Consider the following 20,390-nt stretch of genomic DNA (forward strand, 5'->3'; position numbering starts at 1 on the left):
GCCGCAGCAGCAGCAGCCGCAGCAGCAGCAGCCGCAGCAGCAGCAGCAGGAGGAGGGAATTTGCCCTGACTGGCTTTCTTTGGGGAATATGTGCCCCTTGATTTATATCTGTATGTAAAACCTATACAAAGTATCTGCCAGTAACAGGTCTCGAATTTTTTTTCCCCTCCCACTCTGCTGTGTCAGAGGAACGCAGACAGAAGTACCTCTGTTTCGGGCTCCACCGCTGGAGGAGGAGTTTTCATTCAGACTTTCTGAAGAGGTGGAGATACTGAGAGACTCACCAGAAAAGGTCCCCTGAGCCAGCCTGGGGATTCAGTCCTTTTCCTGCTCCTGTTCGCCATGGACCTGCCTTCCTCTCCAAGTAAGTAAGCCTCAGTAGACAAGAACTTCCCCCAGCGTGTGTGTGTGTGTGTGTGTGTGTGTGTGTGTGTGTGTGTGTGTGTCCGTGTGGATGTGTGGTGTATGTGTGTGAATGTAGTGTGTGTGGTATGTGGATGCGAATGTGTGTGTGGATGTGTGTCTATGCGCGCTTGTGTGCGAGTGTATGTGTGTGTGTGTGTGTTGAGGGCCCCCCCCCCCCCCCCCCCCGGCTGTAGCCTGCCAGCAGCTTTAAATACAGACCCAGGTCTCTATCTCACCCCATTTATCTATGCAATGTATTGATTGGCTTTCCTTAGATCTGCCTAGCCCTGGGCTCTGTGGATTACACCCAGCCTGGGAAAACAGTGAAATCCATTGACGTGAGTCAGCACTTAGAGAAAACTCCAAATTGGACATTTGAAAACCAAAAGAATACTCTTCATAATCACCCCTTTTGAAGCCCGAAGCTCCATCCATTTCTCTCCCATTGATCTTTAAATACCTTTGTGTGTGTGTGTGTGTGTGTGTGTGTGTGTGTCTGTGTCTGTGTGTCTGTGTGTGTATGTATGTATGTGTGTCTATTGGCGCGCGCGCTGTCCTAGCTCCAGACAGCTCCAGGTCATCAGCGCTAGCTGACTGGGAGAATAACAGACAAACAGGCTACCCAAAGGAGCGGACCATTGAGGCAGGGGCCAGGCCGGGGCCTCCTCTGCTAATGGTTCCGGGGTTGGATTGGTGCAGCTTTCTGATTCATCATATCACCTTGCCCTGGGAAAAAGATGGCCCAAACTGGTAGAGTGTAACCCCCTCCTCACATTGAGCCAGAGGAGTTGTTTAGAAATCTAGGGATTTATGTCTTGGTGGGCACATGACCGAAAGTGGCATTTGAGTTGGGATTATTGCCCCCCCCTCCAAATTTGGGGACCTGCACACAAATCAATTTAGCCAATGGCTGCCTGGAAGGTTCTGGAGCTGGTCATTCTGAAGTCCATCCTTCTAGGTGCTTGTAAAATATTGAAAATCAGGCTGGGCGATTAGAAAAAAAAACTGAACTTTTAGATAGAAAAGCTCTTTCAAAGTGCAAATATCCTGTTAGTTCCATTAAGAATTACATGGATGTGGAAATATTAGAGATCCAGTGACTTATGCGTCCCCCAACCACATACAATGAAAAGCTTGCTTGAGCACAGTAAGCCCCCAAACTGTTGATCTGAAGCTCAGCCTAATTTCTGGCTCAGGGTCTGGGCTTCTTTGTGGTCTTGGGATGTAGCATATAAGCACCTGTAGTCATTTGTATTGAGAGAGTGCTTTTCAAAATGGAGGGGCTTTAGAGTGTGTTGGGGGGGGTGGAGAACACTGAGTTTTTACCAAGCCTTAGAGACTGAGAAGTAGAATTAGTTATTTCTCTCCCCCTACCTCACCCCCAGCATAGTCCCCTAGAGTGTCACAGCTGGCTGGGACCTTATTGATCTAGTGGTTCAACCCCTCACATTTTACTTTCAGGGAAACTGAATCCCTAAGACCCAGATCTCTTAACTCTCATCAAAGCAGTTTGGGGTGAAAAAGAAAATCCACAGAGCCCTCAGAAAGAAAAGACTCGTTTCTCAGCATGTTCTGGTGTGTGAAAAGTATTTTATTCATTAGGTTTGAGCATTTGAAATCTTAAAATTTCCCAGGTTAGAAATGAACTGCCATCAGCTCCTAAGCTAAGGTTGGGTAGCAGTGAAATGAGATAAGAATTAAGCAACATATGAACCTGCAGTGAGATGCAGAAATGATAGTTGAATTGAGATGGGATTACTCTGGCAAGTTGTGAATGAATCATGGAATTTAAAAGCCACAAGGGGTCTCAGAGCTCTTCTAATACCAACTGTCTCATTTTACAGATAAGGAAACTGAGGTGCAGAGCAGGTAAGGGAATTGTCAGAGGCCACACCTTTGCAGAGCAGAAGACCCTTGGTCTTCTAAGTCCTAAACCTGAGCTCTACCCAGTGTGCTGCATAGGTTAGAGTAAGGCATGAATAATCATAGAGGGAGAGCTTAGTCATGTAAAAAGGGGACAAGTGGGGATTTGCCAGGTGGGGTGTAATTTGTCCAATGAGGAATTTTTAGATAATGAGGGTCAAAACAAGGAATTAAACATAGTTAAGACCATTGTGAGATCCCACTATTTGCTGGAAGTCATTATTAGAGTTAGCTCATGTCATAGAGAAAAGACAAGGTATGACCTCCAGAAGACTAGATGGGGGTGGGGAAAGAGGGGTCAGCCTGTCTTCCACTGACCTTCCCCATTTTCCTCTGAAATCCACATTGATTCCCACTATGTCAGCAGGGAATTCAGCCCTGAAATCAGAACTGTCCATAGTTTTCATTCAGCAAGGTAGATGGACACATTTTGGAACTTCAGGCTCAACATTACAAAGCAATCAGGGCTTAGAGTATTTTGTCCTGAAGAAAAATCCCAATCCCCTGAATGGACTTTGACTGTCTCTGTCCCCTCAAAGCAATCTGGAAAACAAAATTCACATCAGGTCAGAGAGAGCAAATTCCAGGAGCAGAAGAAAACTGTTCAGGAAGTTGAGAGTACCTGAGCAGAGGGATGCCGATGGGAGTGGGCTTACAATGCATCATTCATGACTGCAGAGGCACTATGCATCCGTCTGAAATAACAAGATCTCTCCACCCTGCAGTCAAGAATTTGCAATCTCCTAAGCCACCTTTTAAGAGTGTGTGCCTTGTTAAAAAAAAAAAAAAAGCCCCTCCTCAAAGAGGAAAAGAAACTGCCCAGCAGCATTAGTAGATTGCACTGCTGTTGCTTCAGGGTTTTTCTGGATCAGAAGAAACATGTTTGTAGTCATTTCTCCCTGTATCTGTTGCATCAGCCTGTTCATTTCTGAGCCTCTGTTCCCCTTTCCCTTCCTTCTGTTATTTAGATTGGATTCAGCAGTCTGCAATGGCACCCAATTTGCTGTCATTCATTCAATCTTGTATTCTGTTCAGCACCCTAATCTTACCCAGGTCTCCTTGAAGCCCTCCTCTATTGCTGTTCCTCCATTTGGGAATTGAGAGTTCCTGCTGATTAAAAGCTTTTGCCAAACTAAAAGGAACCTTGTAGGTTCATCTCGGACATCCCCTTGCAGAACCATACCCAAACCAGAGGACAAAGTCTGGTCTTAGAGACTATTTCCTCCTCCCTCCTTCCCCACCTCCCACCCCTGGGGAAATATTTTAACCCGTTGGTCACCCAGTCCCACAGTGTTTCTCCTCTTCATTACTCTGATAGTCCAAAATCAATTCCCAGATCTACCCTGTGTGACCTTGGGTAGATCACTTGCCCTCTCTGGGCGGCATTTTCCTCTTCTGTAAAATGAGGAGTTTGAACTACCTGACCTCTTGAGGTCCCTTCCAGCTCCACAGTCTAGGAGCCTGAGATCCCATAAGCACTTATGATTCAAAAAACCCTAGAATCTTTTGTCTACAAGGTTCCTTTGTCTGGCTTGTTCCTTTGACATCTTTTGAGGCCCTTGGTCCTGAATCCTCAGTGCTGTGCCCTCGGCCCCCACCCCCATGCTTCACTTCTTTTCCTTATGTCATCCGTTTTCTCTTCCCTGTCCCGAGCTGCCCACGTTTTATGGATCCTTGAGCCCTGCTGCTTCCTTGGTCTTTCTGTCTGAGGCCAATGTTTAATGGGATCTCCAGTCTAACTCACAGTCTCTCCGGTCCTCTCAATCCTATTGGATATTTGTACTTCTCTGGCACCATGTAGGAGATGGATATTAATGCTTCTGAATTCCTCGTTCCACAAGGAAGTTACTGGAGACAATAGAGTCATTCTTAGCTCTACCTCTGGAATCCATAGGACGTTAGGCTCATTTGGACAGTGCCCCTTAGCAAATCCTGGTGTTGCTGTTGATTAAGTTGGCCACATACAAATTGCTTAGACCTAACGAATGTGTTACACACTCCTCACCATTATCAGTGGATCCCAAATCACTTCCCAACCAATCATATCTTCTATTTCTGGTGGCTCTGACCCATGTTCTCCCAGAAACAGAGTCAGAAAACCCTAAAATGTCAGTTAAAAGAGACCACTGGGAAAGTCCTGGAAGGGACATTAGAAGGCATCTCATCCAGCCCTCTTATTTTACACAGGGAGGTGAAGATACTCGCTCATACAGGTAGTAAATCACAGAGCTCGGATGGAAAATCCATGTCCTTTGATTCCAAATCTGAGATTCTTTCCATCAAATAATAATAATAATAATAACAATAATAATAATAATAGTATGCGTTTATTTAGAGCCTACTAAGTGCCAGGCAGTGTGCTAAGCTTTTTACAAATCTTATCTCATTTAATCCTCATAAGAATCCTGGGAGGTAGGTGTTGTTATTATTCCCATTTGACAGATGGGGAAACTGAGGCAGACAGAAGGTTCAGTGACTTGGCCAGAATCCCACAGCTGGTTTCTGAGGCCAGATTGGAACTGGGGCCTTCCTGACTCCAATGCTAGTGCTTTGTGCACTGTGGCGCCCCTTAGCTGCCCACCCTCTCTCTCCAATCCCTTCATTTCTCTTTTAAAATGTTATTGATGCTTTTTATTTTGATATTGTTATAGGCACTTCCCAATACATATCCCTTCCTCCAAGAACCCTCTTTTGTCACAAACAAAAATGACCAGGGAAAGCCAGCCGACACAGTGACCATATCTGACAGCTTATACAACATTCCACACCTGTGGTCCTCCACCAGGCAGACAAGAGGAAGGAATTGTGTTTCATCATCTCTCCTCAGCAACCAGAATTTCAACCCCCTCATTTTATAAGTGAGGAAACTAGCCCAGAGAGGGAAAGTGATTTTGCCCGAGGCCAAAGACCTATTTGTAATCAGGACCTGTCTTGAGGTATTGAGTCTCAGGTGTGCGCTAATGTCCATTGTGTCCTGGACTTCCATGAGGCCGAATAACCAACGTGGAAAAATACAACTACATTGGCTTTTGGGTGCATTGAGATTCTTTCCTTGGCCTCCCCTCCCCCTCCCCCCCTCCCCCCCAAGTCATTTCACTGATTAACCCTTGGGCAAACATTTCAGCTGAAATGATTTGTGTGTATACCTCCCCCAAGCCACCTGAGCCTCTCACCAGCTAGATCCTCCTCCACTGAGTGCTTAGGGGCTAAGACCTTTCGCTTCCTCATTTCCCTCACTCTCTCTCTTTTCTTCTGAGTATGGTCATTTGCCTGCCATAGATAGGTTTTATTTGTTTCTCTACCATGTTCATTGAAGGAAACCATACCCTTTCGCACCCATTCAGTTCTATTACTCATTCAAGCCATCCACACCATCCAGTTTGTATGACTAATTGTTCTATTTTGAGCTGCCCTGAAATCTGATGGCTTTTGTACATGCTTTTATTCCTGCTCCTGTTTTCTGGGGCCTGGTGCCCCCTGATTGGCTGTTGCATTTGTATGCAAGCTTGCTTAGCTCCCCTTTTCTCCCATTTAAATTGCCAAGGGCTCAGAGGGCACAGGAATGGTTGGCATGTGCTCATCACTCCTGCCTGCCTCTCTGGAATGGGCAACCTTGAAGATTACATTTGGGAGAACAGTGCTCCCCCAGTGCTTTCAACTAATGGTCATTTGTCTCCTCCATATTGGTAGCCAGTAGGCTCTGTATCCATCGTCCTTTGCTTTCTGAGACAACCCTGGACGTTGTCTTTGCTGACTCTACAGCCTGGGTTTCCAGCAAGGATGGTGGCCGATGGGGGATGGGAGTGGGGGAGATATTGAATGCAATTCCATTCACTTCAAAAAACATTTCTTACATCTCCACTCTGTGCCAGTCATTGCACTTAGCCAGTTGCCCCTGTAGGTTAGGGTCAGAGAAAACACTCACTCACCTTTTTTTTTCTATCTAGAGGTCATCTGGCAACCCAAACCAATGCTTAGACACCCATTCATGGTGGGCCTACACCTAATGGGCAGAAACCCAATTGCAGGTCAGCACCTGGCTCCATCTGGATCCATTTCGTGCCTGGGACAGCCGAGAAGCACACTGGTATTGTAGAAGAAGTTGGGACTTAGGAGGCCAATGCCCTGACTAGGGGCTTGGCTTTGTCCCTTACCACCTACATGTACACAGGTCATATCATGTCTCTGGGCCTCAATTTCTCCTTTCTTGAGCATTGGAAGTAGATGAGAGTCTCATCCAGTGAATCCTTTTTGCAACCTCATACCTCCTGATTTTCCCTGTCCTGTCTCTGCTACAAGCAAGTTCTAATGTGCTTAGAGATCCTTTTGCTGCCCACCCCAGCTGCCACCCTACCCACAGAGAGCACTCACATCTCTCCAATGTCCTCTCCTCCTGACAACTCTCTGAAGCACCTAATGCAGGGGTTATCATCCTCATTTCATTTCAAAGAGGAGGATGCTGCAGATTAGAGATGCAGGGAGACTAGCCCAGAAATGCGGGCAGAAGGTGACAGTGCCCAGATCTCCTGGCTCATAGTCCTAGTGCTCTCTCTCACCACCTCACCTTGTTTCTATTCCTCTGTGTCTTGTTATTTCCCTACCACTACACTGCCACAGTCTCCCCTCCTAAACATTCCTAAGATATCCCATCAATATCAACATTGCCATGCATTCTGAGAAGGCAGAACCCTGTTCCCTCCAGCACCCTGAGATTTAGGAACCTGGAGGCAAGGTTTTAATTAGCTGGAAAGACAGCAAGGGAGGAATGGAAAGAACTTTGGACTTAAGAGGCAAAAGAAATGGGTTCATGTACTATAGCTACATGAGACTCAGTTTCCTGATCTCTAAAATGGAAAGAATCATACCTGCCCTACCTCCCACAGGGGACTATTAAGAGGCCCTAGTGAGAAAGAATGAAAAGAGCTTTGTAACCCTGAAAGGCTCTCTGTAAGTGTCCTTTGGAATTATTATTGTTGTTGTTATTGTTATCATCATATTATTATCATTATCACTATTAGAAACTCCTACAAAGCCTCCTAAGGCTAGAGATCGCCTCCCATTTCAGATAGAGCCTGTCTTCCTCTGACAAATACCTAGCGAATGAAATGCTACAGCCTCCATGGCTAACAACAAATAACCATGGCCATCCATCTCCATGGCCATTTCAGAAGGGGAGGTTATTCTGAAAGTCCTTTAGCTGGAGTCAGCTCAGGGGTCCTCCTCTGCTGTCTGCAACTCTAGCCCTGACTAAATAAGCCCTATGTCATAGGAGGCGCTTTGATCACTGTTTTTGGGAGATGTGGGCTCCCTTTTGCATGTGTTGCCAATAAATTCTCTTCCAGTTTTCTATCAGAGTTCTAGTACTACAGGTATGCAGGGTCAGAAAAATATGGCGTGCATTAGCTGACAAGAAGTGTCACCCGTTACTATAAACCCAGCCAGGCAGAGAAGGGAAAAATAAAATGACTAGACAAAATACTCTATGATGAGTTTGATTTCATTCCATTCCTGGCAAAATCCTCCAGCATTATTTAAGGAGTGATTTGTGAGCATTCAGGGAGGGAAGGTATGATCACCAAAAGCCAGCATGGCTTTTTCAAAAACAGGTCATGCTAGAATAATGTTATTTCTTATTTGAACAGGGCCACTGAGTTAGTACATCAGGGAAATGTCAGTGATACACATAGATTTCAGCAAGATGCTTGATAAAATCTTTTATGTTGTCCTTGTGGACAAGATTGAAAGATACCGGGCTAGAAGATAATAGAGTTTGTTGGACCTTGTAGGATCAGCCCCAAGGACTGGTAATTAATGGATGATGATAACGGGGATTTGAGGTCCTCAGTAGAGTGCTCTGGGGACCTGTCCTTGGCTCTGCTTCTTACATGCTTTTGTCACTGACTTGGTGAAGGCATAGATGGCATACTTATCAAAGTAAATGTGGATAGGAAGCTGGAAGAAAGAGCAAACACACTGATTGGATGACAGATTTGGGATTTCAAAAGGTCCCACTAGTCTGTGCTCCACCTCCACCCCCACCCCCACTTACCTCTCAGCAGAATCTAACAAGATGAAATTCAAATGGGATAAACGTAAATTCCCATAATTGGGTTCCAAGAAATGAACTGTACAAAGTACAGGATGGGAAAATTGTGGCTAGATAACAGTCCTTTGGAAAAGACCTGGGGGCTTAGGAAGACTACAAACTCAGTATGAGCCAGCAGTCTGACTAAAAGCAGAATGTCTAGAATAAGAGTCCCACTGTCCTCCTGATGAGACCTCACCTAGAGCATGGTGTTCACTTCTGGGTACTACATTTCAGGAAGGAGATTGTCAAGTTCTCTGAGGTCGAACAGCATAGTGGGGGGTCCAGAGGCCAAAGCATACAAAGATTCGTTGAAAGAACTAGGGAGAAGAGAAGATTCAGGGAGACCCAAGGATTGTGTTCAAGTATTTGAAGAGCAGTTATGAAAAGGGAGACTTGTCCCGTTAGGCCTAAGGGGGCAGAACCAGGAGCAATGTGGGAAAGTTTGCAAAGGGGCAAATTTAGCTCAGTATGAGGAGGGATTTTCTAACAATTAAGGGAATCTACCTTGTTCTGTAGGGAGAGCTTTCTGCCAGTGCAGCAGAGGCTGTTAGAGAGGAGGGGCTTGGAGCTGCACTAGGAAGCCACTAAGATCTCTTCCAGTTCTTGGCGGATGTCACAGTTCTGTTGTGAAAGTCTGCATTTCAGTGGGAAGACAAGATGCACTTATCCCTAGGGGAAATATAAAATGTCAATCCTTAAATACATGAATGCTGAGAAGTGATCAGAGATAGGGGAGAGGGGCAGAGCAGAAGATGACAAGTGGGTTATGAATACAATTCCCTTGCCTCTTCTTCTATTGAGTTTTCATTCTTTGGTGTGTAGGGGCAACTGGTCCTGCTCATGCCTCATGCCTCTTCTTACTCTCTGGTGATGGTCCTGCCTATGTGGTCTCATTCTCTTCTCTCCTCTCTCTCTCTCCTTCCTTTCTTCTTCTTCTCTCTCTCCTCCCTCTCTTGCTCTCTCCACTTCTCCTTCTCCTTCTTCCTCTCTCTCTCTTCTCTCTCCTCTCTTCCTTCCTTCCCCTTTTCCTCCTCCTCTTCCTCTTTTTCGTCCTTCTCCTTCTCCTCCTCCTTCTCCTTCTTCTTCCTCCTCCTCCTCTTCCATTTCCATCTCTTCTTCTCTCCCTCTCTCTCTCTCTCCCTCCTTCCCCCTTCCTTCCCCCCCCTCCTCTCTCTCTCTCTCTCCCTCTCTCTCTCTCTCTCTCTCCCCTTTTCTCCCTAAGGCTTTTCAGATGTGCCCTGATGCCTACATAACTGCAAGCCCTCCCTCCTCTTTACCACCAGAGTGCCACCCTCACTCAACTCCAAAGAAGTCAAGAGCCAAGACAACATGGATGCCCCAATAACAGACGATTTTCCTCCAACCCTGCCCATTGAGCAACTCTGCTCCATTCATGTCAGCAATGAGTATGTGGAACGGCCTGCCATCTCCTGCCAACAGACCCTCTCCAGCTCTTCCCTTGCCCAGCAGGCCCACAAGTCCGATTGGTCCCTGTCTACTATACCCTCTGATCTGCCTCGAAGTCTCAGCCAGTGCCACCAGCTTCAGCTGTTGCCTCAGCATCTGAGTCAACCCAGCCTTGCCAGCTCCATATCCCACACCACCATCACCTCCGACCAAAGGCTTCTGACCAGCATCACTCCATCGCCCTCAGATCACTCCCTCATCTGTACCCAGCCTCAAGCAGGGGCTTTGAAAGTAGAAGAGTCTCAGAAAGGTGCAGCAGAGAAGCTGTCCCTCCATACTGGTGGGCACCTTTTCATTTGTGAAGAGTGTGGCCGTTGCAAGTGCATCCGCTGCACAGCCACACGCACCCTGCCCTCCTGCTGGCTCTGTAAGCAGCGCTGCCTCTGCTCCCCAGAGAGTCTCCTTGACTACAGCACGTGCCTCTGCTGCGTCAAGGGTATCTTTTACCACTGTTCCACTGACGACGAAGACAACTGTGCTGATGAGCCCTGCTCCTGTGGGCCTGGCTCCTGCTGTGCCCGCTGGGCAGCCATGAGCCTCCTGTCACTGGTCATGCCTTGCCTGTGCTTGTACCCTCCAGCCCGAGGATGCCTCAAGCTGTGCCAGCAAGGCTATGACGGCCTACGGAGGCCAGGATGCCGATGCAAGAGTCACACCAACACCGTTTGCAGGAAGATCTCCTCTTCCAGTGGAGCCGCCTTCCCCAGGGCCATGGAGAAGCCGGTGTAAATGCCTTGCAGCCTTCACCCAGCCCCTTCTCTCCCCCTCACCCTTCACTCTGTAGGAAGGAAGGGTGGGGGTCAGAGAAACCAACCAGCCAGGACTCAAGGGCTCGCCCCCATCAATCCTGCCATGCCATGGGGCTGGCCAAGTGCATCTTGAGTCCGAGGCAGCTTGTCCTTCCCTCACTGGCTCTCTGTACCCCCCCACTCCTCCCTTAGCTTCCCCACCCCCCACTTACCTCTCAACTTTTTCTGCCCCAAAGCAAAAAATAAATTAAAAATCAGATGATCCAAAGACATGGGACTTGCACATTGAAGACAAATTGAGCCAGCTTCTGGCCATATGCCCATGGCCTCCTCAGCACTGTGTGGCAAGCAGGAGGCTCCCTGACATGGCCTTCTTCCACACCAGACTCATTTCCCCAGTGCCTTCGGGGGCTTTCTCCTGAGACGAGATGGCTTTCAAAGAGTAACATGGGGCCACACAGCAAGCATCCAGGGAGTACCTAATCTAATTGTTCTTTCTTCATCCCTTCTTCCTCTCTCTTGGTCCTTGCCTTTCTCATTCTTTCTCTTCATCACCTGCACTCCACTCTCTCATTTTCAACTTGCCCCATCATCCTCTCCTTTTTCCCTTCTTCTTCCATCTCCTCCCTGCTCTTTCATCTGCTCCCCCTGCATTTCTCTTTATCCCCCTTTATCCTACATCCCTTTTCCCATCTCTCATCTTCTCTCTATCCTTTTATTCTTTCCCTTGCCCCTACCTCATTCTTCATCTCTTGCCAGTTCCCTAATCCCCTCCCTTACTCCATTTCATCCCTCATCTCTTGATTTTTCCTTTATCCCCTCACTCTCCCTCATTCACTCTCTCATACCTCATCCCCCCCTCATTCCACATTTCCTTCTCCATCCCTCAATCCCTCCATGCGCCCTCATCTCCTCCCAGTTCCCTAATCCCTTGTCTTCTCCCTTACCCAACCTGATTCCTCATCCCCTCCCTGATCCTTTACCCTCTCATTGACTTTTCCATCCCCTTCCTTTTCCCACATCTCCTTTGCCACCCCTTGTCCCAGCCCAACACCTTCAGCCCTCCTCCTTCCTCCCCCATCTCCTCATTGCCTCCCTGCTCCCTCCCCCACCTCTTCCTCATGCTTTCTTCCCTCCCAGCCTCTTTCTCTAGCACCTTCAGGAGTGGGGTTTTCCCAAATGCCTTCCCTCTGCTTTCTTCCCCTTGCTGTGCTATTACCCAGTTGTACAAAAAAAAAGGATTCATGTGATATATTAACCAAGAAGCCTGCCTGAAACCCAGATGTGTGAGTGTGTGTGTGTGTGTATATGCACTGCACCCACCATACCCACACATCTCAAGGCATTATGGGATCAGGATCAAGTAATCCAGGCTTGGTCAGCTGGAGTCTTGTCCTTTTCCCCCCCAAACACAATGGCCTTGGGCAGTAAAGGGTGGAACATATAGCCCTTCCCTAAATACTAATAGCCCTAAGACTGCATGATTCATGTTCTGTGGATGTAATTATAAAACCACAGAACTTAGGGCTGAAAAGGACTTTAAAGATCTTGCAACCCATTAGACAGACGAGGAAACAGAGCCCCAGAAAGGGGACATAGCATGCCCAAGGTCGCCCGGGACAATTGTGATAGAGCTGGGATGAGGACATGGATTTCCATTCTCCCGGACCGGTGCTGTTTCCTAGCACCACATGAGGCATCTTCTCACCTGGCGCCCCTGTTAGCAGGGGCAAAATACAGCCTCTACTTATCTACTGTTCAAGAACCAGGGAGAAGTGAGTCAATGATCACTGTCCAATGTCTGTTGGATACCTATCCATTTATGAAGTGTTAAGTGTCACTCGTGGGCAGCCCTATTGGCAGGGCCAAGGTTGCAGCTCATTGGTACAGTAGCTTAGAAGGAGCTGGCATCACTATTTGCCCTTCTTGGTGACCAAGGGTGGCCTGTTGGAAGATTGAAAACAAGGACCCCAAAAGGAGACCTCGTCATGTCATCTCTCCTATGGTTCCCCAAACAGACTGTGCCCCCCCACCCATGCCCCACAGCCTCTGCAGAGGCACTGGCCAATGCACCTGGTAGCTCAGAACCAAATTTGAAGGAAAAAGAAAAGTTGCAGATTCAAAAGTCCAAGGTCCCAGGTATGTAATACAGGGTGTACCTCTCTCTTTCTTAAACTGAACTTCAAGTACCCAGGCTAAACTTCCTGACTTGTGAGAGAGACTGCCTCTACGATTCTCCAATTGGTCAAGATTACACTCTGTGGAAGAACTACAGGGATAGGCTCCTATCGAGGGCTACTGGGAGGAGAAATTCCCCAGTGCTGTACCTTTTCCCTCCTAGTGGGCCTGAAGTTCATAAAAGCATTCTGAGGTAGAGGCCACCTTCTCCAAAAAGAGGAGCTCCAGCCTGGCTTGCTGCTTACCTGTTTCATCCATACAACTCATGCTCTCCAAAGTGGCTGTGCAGGTGTATTTTTTGGGTGGGGGGGGGGTGGTTAGGGAAGAAGAGAAGGGGAAAATTCATACATTCTGCATGAATGCCAAAGGCAGGAGATGACCCAAGAGCACTAAAGTCATCTGTGCTGCAGGTCCTGGGTCAGTCTTGAATCTTCCGGACCAGACAGGCATGTACTGCCCAGCAGCCCTGCCCAATTCACTTGCTCCTCTCTGTGGAGAATTGCTTCGATCTATTTTTGTATATAGAAACATACTGGTATGATGATTAGAATGATTGCTTTAATAATATTAATGATATTACTGTGAATGGTGCCATATGCAAAGGTTTGCCTTCTTGGTACAGATATGAACCCAAACAAGTATCTCTAGCCTTCTCTGTTGCTTTTTAATCCCTCCTTTGGAAGCTGCTTATTATTCTCCGGAGCTTGCTTCAGATTGACCTTCCACTAAAGGCTGTGACCAGCTCTCTGGAACCCAAGGTGTAGGAAGGACAAGTTCCTCCTTTGTCTCCACCTTAAGTGTGCCTAGAGCTGAGCTATATAAAGATTTGCTGATACTAGTGCATTGTGCCTAAAGCTAAATGCTATCCTATGGGTGTTTGCTTATTACTCCCAAATCCTGTGCTGACAATAGCCTTTGTCCCTAACCCCCTTTGACATCCATGGGTCCTCGTCCCGTAGTCTTCATTAAGGCCAATTGCCCCCAGTCACCAGCAATGGGTCCCCCAACTCTGTCATATACCCAGAGGGTCCTTTCTCTTGGTGGACTTCAGAATGGTCCAACACCAGCCTCCAGGAAGCTGAGAGGTTCTCAGAATTCACTCTGCTGATAAAGCAGGAGTTTCGCTTGGTTCCTAGTTGACTGGACTTGGGCAGCATCAGGTTTACCATAGATAGGTTCAGTGGGGATTCTTGTATGTGTGTGTGTGTGTGTGCATATATCCTTCCCATTATGTACAGACATGTATCCATATCCATATATATGTAGATATATGTGTGTATATGTGTATACACACACGTATATTTAAAATATAGTCAACAAAATTCTAAATCCTCCAGAAAAGCTTGGTTTTCATGATGTTTCCACTTTGTGTCATGTATATTACAAACAGCAACCTTACTGAGTATTTCTTGATTCTATCTATGTATATATCTATCTATGTATATATATATATATATATATACATATATTCTGTGTGTATATATACACATATATGCAATTAGGCCATTTCTTTTGACCTCTTAATCTCCTTGCTTTCTCCATGTTGGTCCCTCGATATGGTCCATGTCATTTGTGCTAAGGGTTTTCCTCAGGTTCCCCACACTAGCATAGCTTTAGGAGTCTGGAACAGTGATAAGCCCTGGTACAATGACAAACCCATATGAGTGACTCTTCCTTCTGCCAATTCAAATCTCCCTTCATCCCAGACCACCAGGGAAAAGAGGACATATTGTATTTATCTGGGCATAGATATATATACTCTATCATGTGGAATTGAGCCCCAATTCTCGGCCAATCTTTCATGATTCTCCTAGTTTTCTAAGATGTTAGCAGTACCAGCTAGTGCCACCCGTGTCTCCTCCCAAAACGTGCCTGCCATTAGCAGCATGTCTTCAGAGTCTTTGTGGCATAGGAAAATCTTACCAATGTCATGGATGCTTTCTGTGTTCTTTGTGGTGACTTGGTGTAATAGATTCAATCACTCTGAAACACTGGGATAGAAAAGCGGTGTCTCTGTTAAACAGGAATCAGAAAAGGTCGAAATGCCCTGCTCCCAATCCCAATGCCCTAGACCAATGGAAAATTAGGGATAACAGTGCAGAGAGAGAAGGAAGAAGGCTGATCTGCCTCTGGCATTGAAGTTCATGAGTGCCTGATGATCAATCCAGGTGTTAGTTAACCTGGCCAGCACTCCAGTGTGGATGCTGCTGGGCTTTAGCTAGCATGATCCCATGGGAGTGCCCTGGCACCCTCTTGTTTTTGTTCTTCCTAACTAGTGTCTAACCTTTTCCATTCTTCCCTATTAGTTCCAACAGGGTATCCCTCTGTCCCTAAACCCACGGATGTCCCTAATAAAAAGATTTTAGCTGAATGTTGATGGGACACAGCTGCTCTTGGGTAGGATTAAAATGATAGTTTCATCACCTGAGCCTAGACTGAGTTCAAAACCTGAACAGGGAGAGAGAAAGCTCACAGAGCCTGGGAGAAGGCTTGAGAACATTGCAGAGCCAGGGTGAGCTATCACTTCAATCCTTCGAGAAAGCTGTATTTTCGTTTATTGATGGAGTTAGGCGAGGGAAGTTTGGAGAATGAAGAAAGTGAAGCGTTGACTTGTGTGTCCAACACCTTGAGCTTTTGCAATTCCAAGCTTTCCTTTACTCCATGCCCTTCATTATAAAGCAGAGTGGCCAACAGGTGTGTGGAGCACAGACTACCTTCGAAGAATATCAGAACCGAAGGGTCATTTAGTCCAGGTCCCTCTTTTTAGAGGGTGGGAAGCTAAAGCCCTGGGTGGTTGGAGGACTTGCCTAATTTCCCATGATTTCAACCAACAAGGATTCCTTGACACCCCTATGTGCCCAGCACTGTATAACACCTATCAATCTAGACTGTGCTATCACTGTACTACTCTCTTTCCTGCTTTCTGCAGGAAAGAATTTGGTGACTCTGATTAACTGGTGCTAAACATACAAATGAAAATGAATTTGTCCTTGCAACTCAAGGACTAACCAAGTCTGAAAAGACCATTCTTCAGAGGAAACAAAAAACAGTTATTACTTTGGCTAGCTTTTAGAAAAGTGTGTCTGCATGTACACACACACAATCGTTTATGAACTCATGCTTTTAGGCTATGTCCACATGCAATCAAAACAATTGGTCAATTGAGTCAAGCCAATGATCAAATAGTCAAAGAGATCTGGGTATCTCGAGGATCCAACAACTTGTCAATTACCTTGAGTTTTCCCATTTCACCCCATTGTTGTGGCATCTTTCCATTCCCACTTTCATCCAGTAAGAACCTGGTACATTTGTGACAACCCGGAGGAGGCACATTGATTTTGTATCTGCATTAAGTTAAAGCATTCTGACAAAAACCTCTAAATGTCAATGACCTGCATGCATGGTCCATATAATGTCAAATATTTAAATAATTGGCAGATTTTTTCCTTCTTTGTCCAGAGGGGTTGACATGTGAGAGCAGGACTATTGAAGCTCTGGGAAAATTTTAAACCAAGGTTCCAATTTCTGTTGGTCTTTGTAGGGATAGAGAGCAAAGAGGAATCTTAAAATTTATTCTAGGTGAAGAATGAAGCCCAACACAAAATATCCTCATTGGATCTCCATGGGTCAAACAGTCCATGTAGACTTTTTTTTTCTTTTCCAATTCCTTTCTAGGCTAACTTCTAATGTTGTACAGACTTACATTTGGAAACATTGATTCCTCCTAGAACGGTCAGAAAAATATCCTATGTTGATGTTGGGATTGCTGTATGGTGACTTCTTTGGTGATAGAAATAGTATTGGATTGGGAGTCAAAAGATTCAAGTTCCAGGCCCAGCTCTGCTCCCAAATGGCTATGTGACCATGAGTACATCATTTAACATCTCTGGATGACCTCATCTGATCTGTAGACTAGGGATAGTAATAATCTGCCCTTACTCATGGGGCTTTTATGAGGATTAGCTGAGATAGTAGATGGGAAAGTGCTTTGAAAAATGCAAAAGGTCATAGTAATAGGATTCTTTTGGGTCTTTTTTTGAAGTCAGTTCACACAAGGTCAGAGGATGACTAAACTGGAAGAGACCTTTGAGGTCATCTCATTCATCCCCTGACATGTTATAGATGAAGAAATGGAAATCCATGGAGGTTAAATGACTTCCTGAGGTTCACACAGGTGTTAAGTGATAGAGATAGGATTTAAACCCAGCTCCTCAATTTCCAAATCCAGTGCTTGCTCATTTCACTAAGGCCTGGATGACTCCCAAATGTCTGGTTGAAAAATGAAAATCAGTCGTTTACCAGGAGATTATTGGACATTTTAAAGATCAATATGAACTCCAACCATCCAGGCTGATTGACCTTTGGAGTGGATTTGCTTTAGTGATACCTTGAGAGAATGGAGTTTGGAATTTGAGAGAGGTCATTGGACTCCATGGGTCCTGAACCAAGAGCATTCATTGCCCTGGGGCATGACTTCTACCATGGAGCCTAAAGTGAGTGTGCATGTGTAGACCCAACTTCCACTCACTGAGTAGAAAGAAAATAATCTTTGCAATTCATGCAGTATCTAGCACTGTTCATATCTTCAAGTTGTTTCTAAATGAAAAAGAACTGAGAAATGTTGGAAACCGTCATTCCATTCTACAATTTCATTCTTACTCCTTTGGGATTTCCTTGAATGGCCCACTCCCTTCTTCCCCCTCCCCAAATATTCAGAGGGTTGCCATTGTTTCTTTGGTACAAATGGTGTCCCAAAAAGTGTATACAATGGTCTTTAATTATTGGTCTTGTTTTAAGGTATGATACTGTATTTGTAGTCTAACACTCATTTTGTCAATGCTCTTTACCATTCATATGCATTTATTTTCAAAGTTCATTGTAAAGAAAAAAAATCTTTATTTTCAAAAGCACCATTTTGTGCAGTCTCTTTGCAATGCTAAAAAAATTGTCTGAACTAAATAATCCTGTAGGTGGTGTGATGACACTAACAACAGATATTCAATAAAGTTTTATATATATATGCATAATATACATATGCATAATATATATGTATATCTATACCACCACAACGTCTACTATTCTCATTTGTGGCGGGGGGAATTAGCATTTGGTATCCTCAGGTGGATTTCAGGTGGATTCTGATTGGGTAGAGCCAGCTGCTTCCAACAGGGCATTTCCTTCCAGGAGCTGGGGTAAGAGGTCGCAGCATCCCCAGGCTGCCATTTGGGAATCTACACTCTCCTGGAAAAAGGAGCTGAAGAAGCTCCCCAGTAGTCCAGGTGCTGAAACAGGGGAACAGGGAATGAAAATTGCTTCTCCCACAGACAGAATTAGGTCCCATGAGTAGAAATGCCAAGAACACAGATGAAAATTGAAGAGTCAGAAGAACTTATTAATGATCAGAGCTGTCTAAAAGCAGAACAGGCTTCCTTGTGAGGTGCTGAGGTCTCTTTCACTGAAAATGTCCAGACACAATTTGGAACAACAACCTGTTAGTGAACTTGTCCATGGGTTTCTTTTATGGGTAGAAGGTTGAATTAGGTGACCTTCAAGGTCCTTCTCATCTAAAAGAGCTTGAGATTAAATTCTATGCTCCCTAGGATCAAGGACACCATAGCATTATGACCCAAGAGCCTGGGAAAATGAAAATTGACTCTTGTAGATTCCTGCTTACTGTGACCCAATTCCAGTGACTTCCAGAAAAACACGCATCCTCTGAAACATGCATTCATCTGGATGTGTTCTGTGGATATCTGGAGAAAGGAGTGTCAGAACTTGGACAAGACTTGAAACATCTGTCTTAGGACAGGTAGCTAGAGACAGACGGGAAGGAGGAGAACCAATCAGAAAACATGGACTGGACCAACCATGAAATGTCTCTTGAAAATGGAAATGAAAGAAATGGAATGGCTCTAGTTTAATAGGAATGGAATAAAGAGGGGAAGGGGGTGGGAGAAAAAGAGGGGCATTTTGGGAAACCTAAAAATTAAAACCTATCCTAATGCTCTCTTTCTCTGAGCTTGCCATCTCTCTCAGATTCCTGGGAAGCATCCTGACACCCTTATCACATGTGCTCCTGACACTCAAGTAAACATTTGCTTTCTCCAGGGGAGCTGGGATTGAAGTAGATGGCTTTGGAGAGTAGGCCAGTTAGGTTAGGAGGTTTTTTGTTCTCTTTTTTTCATTTCAAATTGGTCTATAAGGGAAGTGTCAAACACGCTGCCTAACAGCCACATGTAGCCCCCAACATTCCTGAGGATGGCCTAGATCAGATTCAAATGGAATTGGGAAATAGTTTTTAAAATAAATAAAAATACAATAAAAGATCACATTCCGTTTTAAAACCAAGTCAATAGGTGGTGGCAAGAATCCTTATGTATGGATTAGTGGCCCTGTTTCTGTCTGGGTTTAGCACCACTGGTCTAGAGTTCCTACATTCTCTAATCCTGAAAGATGTCACAAAGAGTAGCAAGCATAAGACAACAAATGTCAGAGGTTCAGTCATTCAGAGGAGACAATATTCAAGAGGAGTAAATACACCGGAGAGAGGTAAGAAGTAAAATGAACTAGCCATCTTAATCCAAGGATGTAAATGCAACCTTATAGGCATCATTTAAACTTGGTGAGACTTAGCTATGACTGCAATGTGGTGAACAGTTGAAGTAGAAATGAACAAAACCTTGAGGGGAAGTGACCATGATATCTGAGAATCTTTTATGGAGAAGGAAGGAGGGAAATAAACATTTATTAAGTATTTACTATATGCCAGATGAATTTAGAGTTTGGGCAGGTAGGTGGTGAAGTGGATAGCCCCAGGCTCAGGTCTTCCTGACTCCAGGCCTAGTGCTCTAGCTACTGGGTCACCCAGTTACCAGGGAAAGCCAAGCATAGACTAGATACAGGAAGAGTAGATTTCAAAGAGCTCAACTAATGGATAAGTAGGATCCCACAGCCAAAAACACTAGGAAGTCAGTCCAAGAAGTATAGGGTATTCTTAAAAAAACCAAAATTCGAATATCTTCATAAACATCAAAAACAGCTCCAATTAGAATAAAGTTAATGTAGGGATGAGGGTGGGGGTAGGGAGTGGAGAATAACTGTGTTCAAAAGACCGTAATTCAACAGGTACTGCTGTTCCCAAAGATCTCTCAATGGCCAGATCTCATGCCCTTTATTCTATCTGCATTCTTTTTTTTATGTCTCTAGAGCCTTTGACACTGGTGACCACTTTGTCTTCTTAGATAATCTTTCTTTGGGTTTTCATGACTCTGTTCTTTCCTAGCTACCTGTCTGATCGCTCCTCAGTCTCCTTGGCTGGATCTTCATTCAGGTCATGCCAAGTAACTGTGGGTGTGCCCTAAGGCTCAGTCCTGACTCTTCTGTCCTCCCTGAACACTTCTTTTGTTACCTCATCAGCTCCCAGGGGCTCAGTTATCCTCACTATGCTGTTGATTCTCAAGTCTCCTGTGTGTAGCTCCAGTCTCTTTCCTGAGCTCCAGTCCCACATCATTGTGATGTCATCCTCATTTCCTCATTTTCATTCACCTGCATACCCAATCATTTGTCAAATCTGGTCACTT

The 20,390-nt window shown here is 45.3% G+C and overlaps 1 protein-coding gene across 1 annotated transcript; it reads left to right on the plus strand.

The window, feature by feature from the left end:
* Positions 1–247: 247 nt before the first annotated feature.
* SPRY3 (sprouty RTK signaling antagonist 3) lies at positions 248–12,535 on the plus strand. Its single transcript, XM_027835102.1, has 2 exons — positions 248–364; positions 9,700–12,535. Exon 2 carries the CDS (start codon positions 9,746–9,748, stop codon positions 10,610–10,612), a length of 867 nt encoding a protein of 288 aa, XP_027690903.1. The 5' UTR covers positions 248–364; positions 9,700–9,745; the 3' UTR covers positions 10,613–12,535.
* Positions 12,536–20,390: the final 7,855 nt, after the last annotated feature.

Source organism: Vombatus ursinus, unplaced genomic scaffold (assembly GCF_900497805.2).
Source record: "Vombatus ursinus unplaced genomic scaffold, bare-nosed wombat genome assembly UNPS02004276.1, whole genome shotgun sequence".
Lineage (NCBI taxonomy): Eukaryota > Metazoa > Chordata > Mammalia > Diprotodontia > Vombatidae > Vombatus > Vombatus ursinus.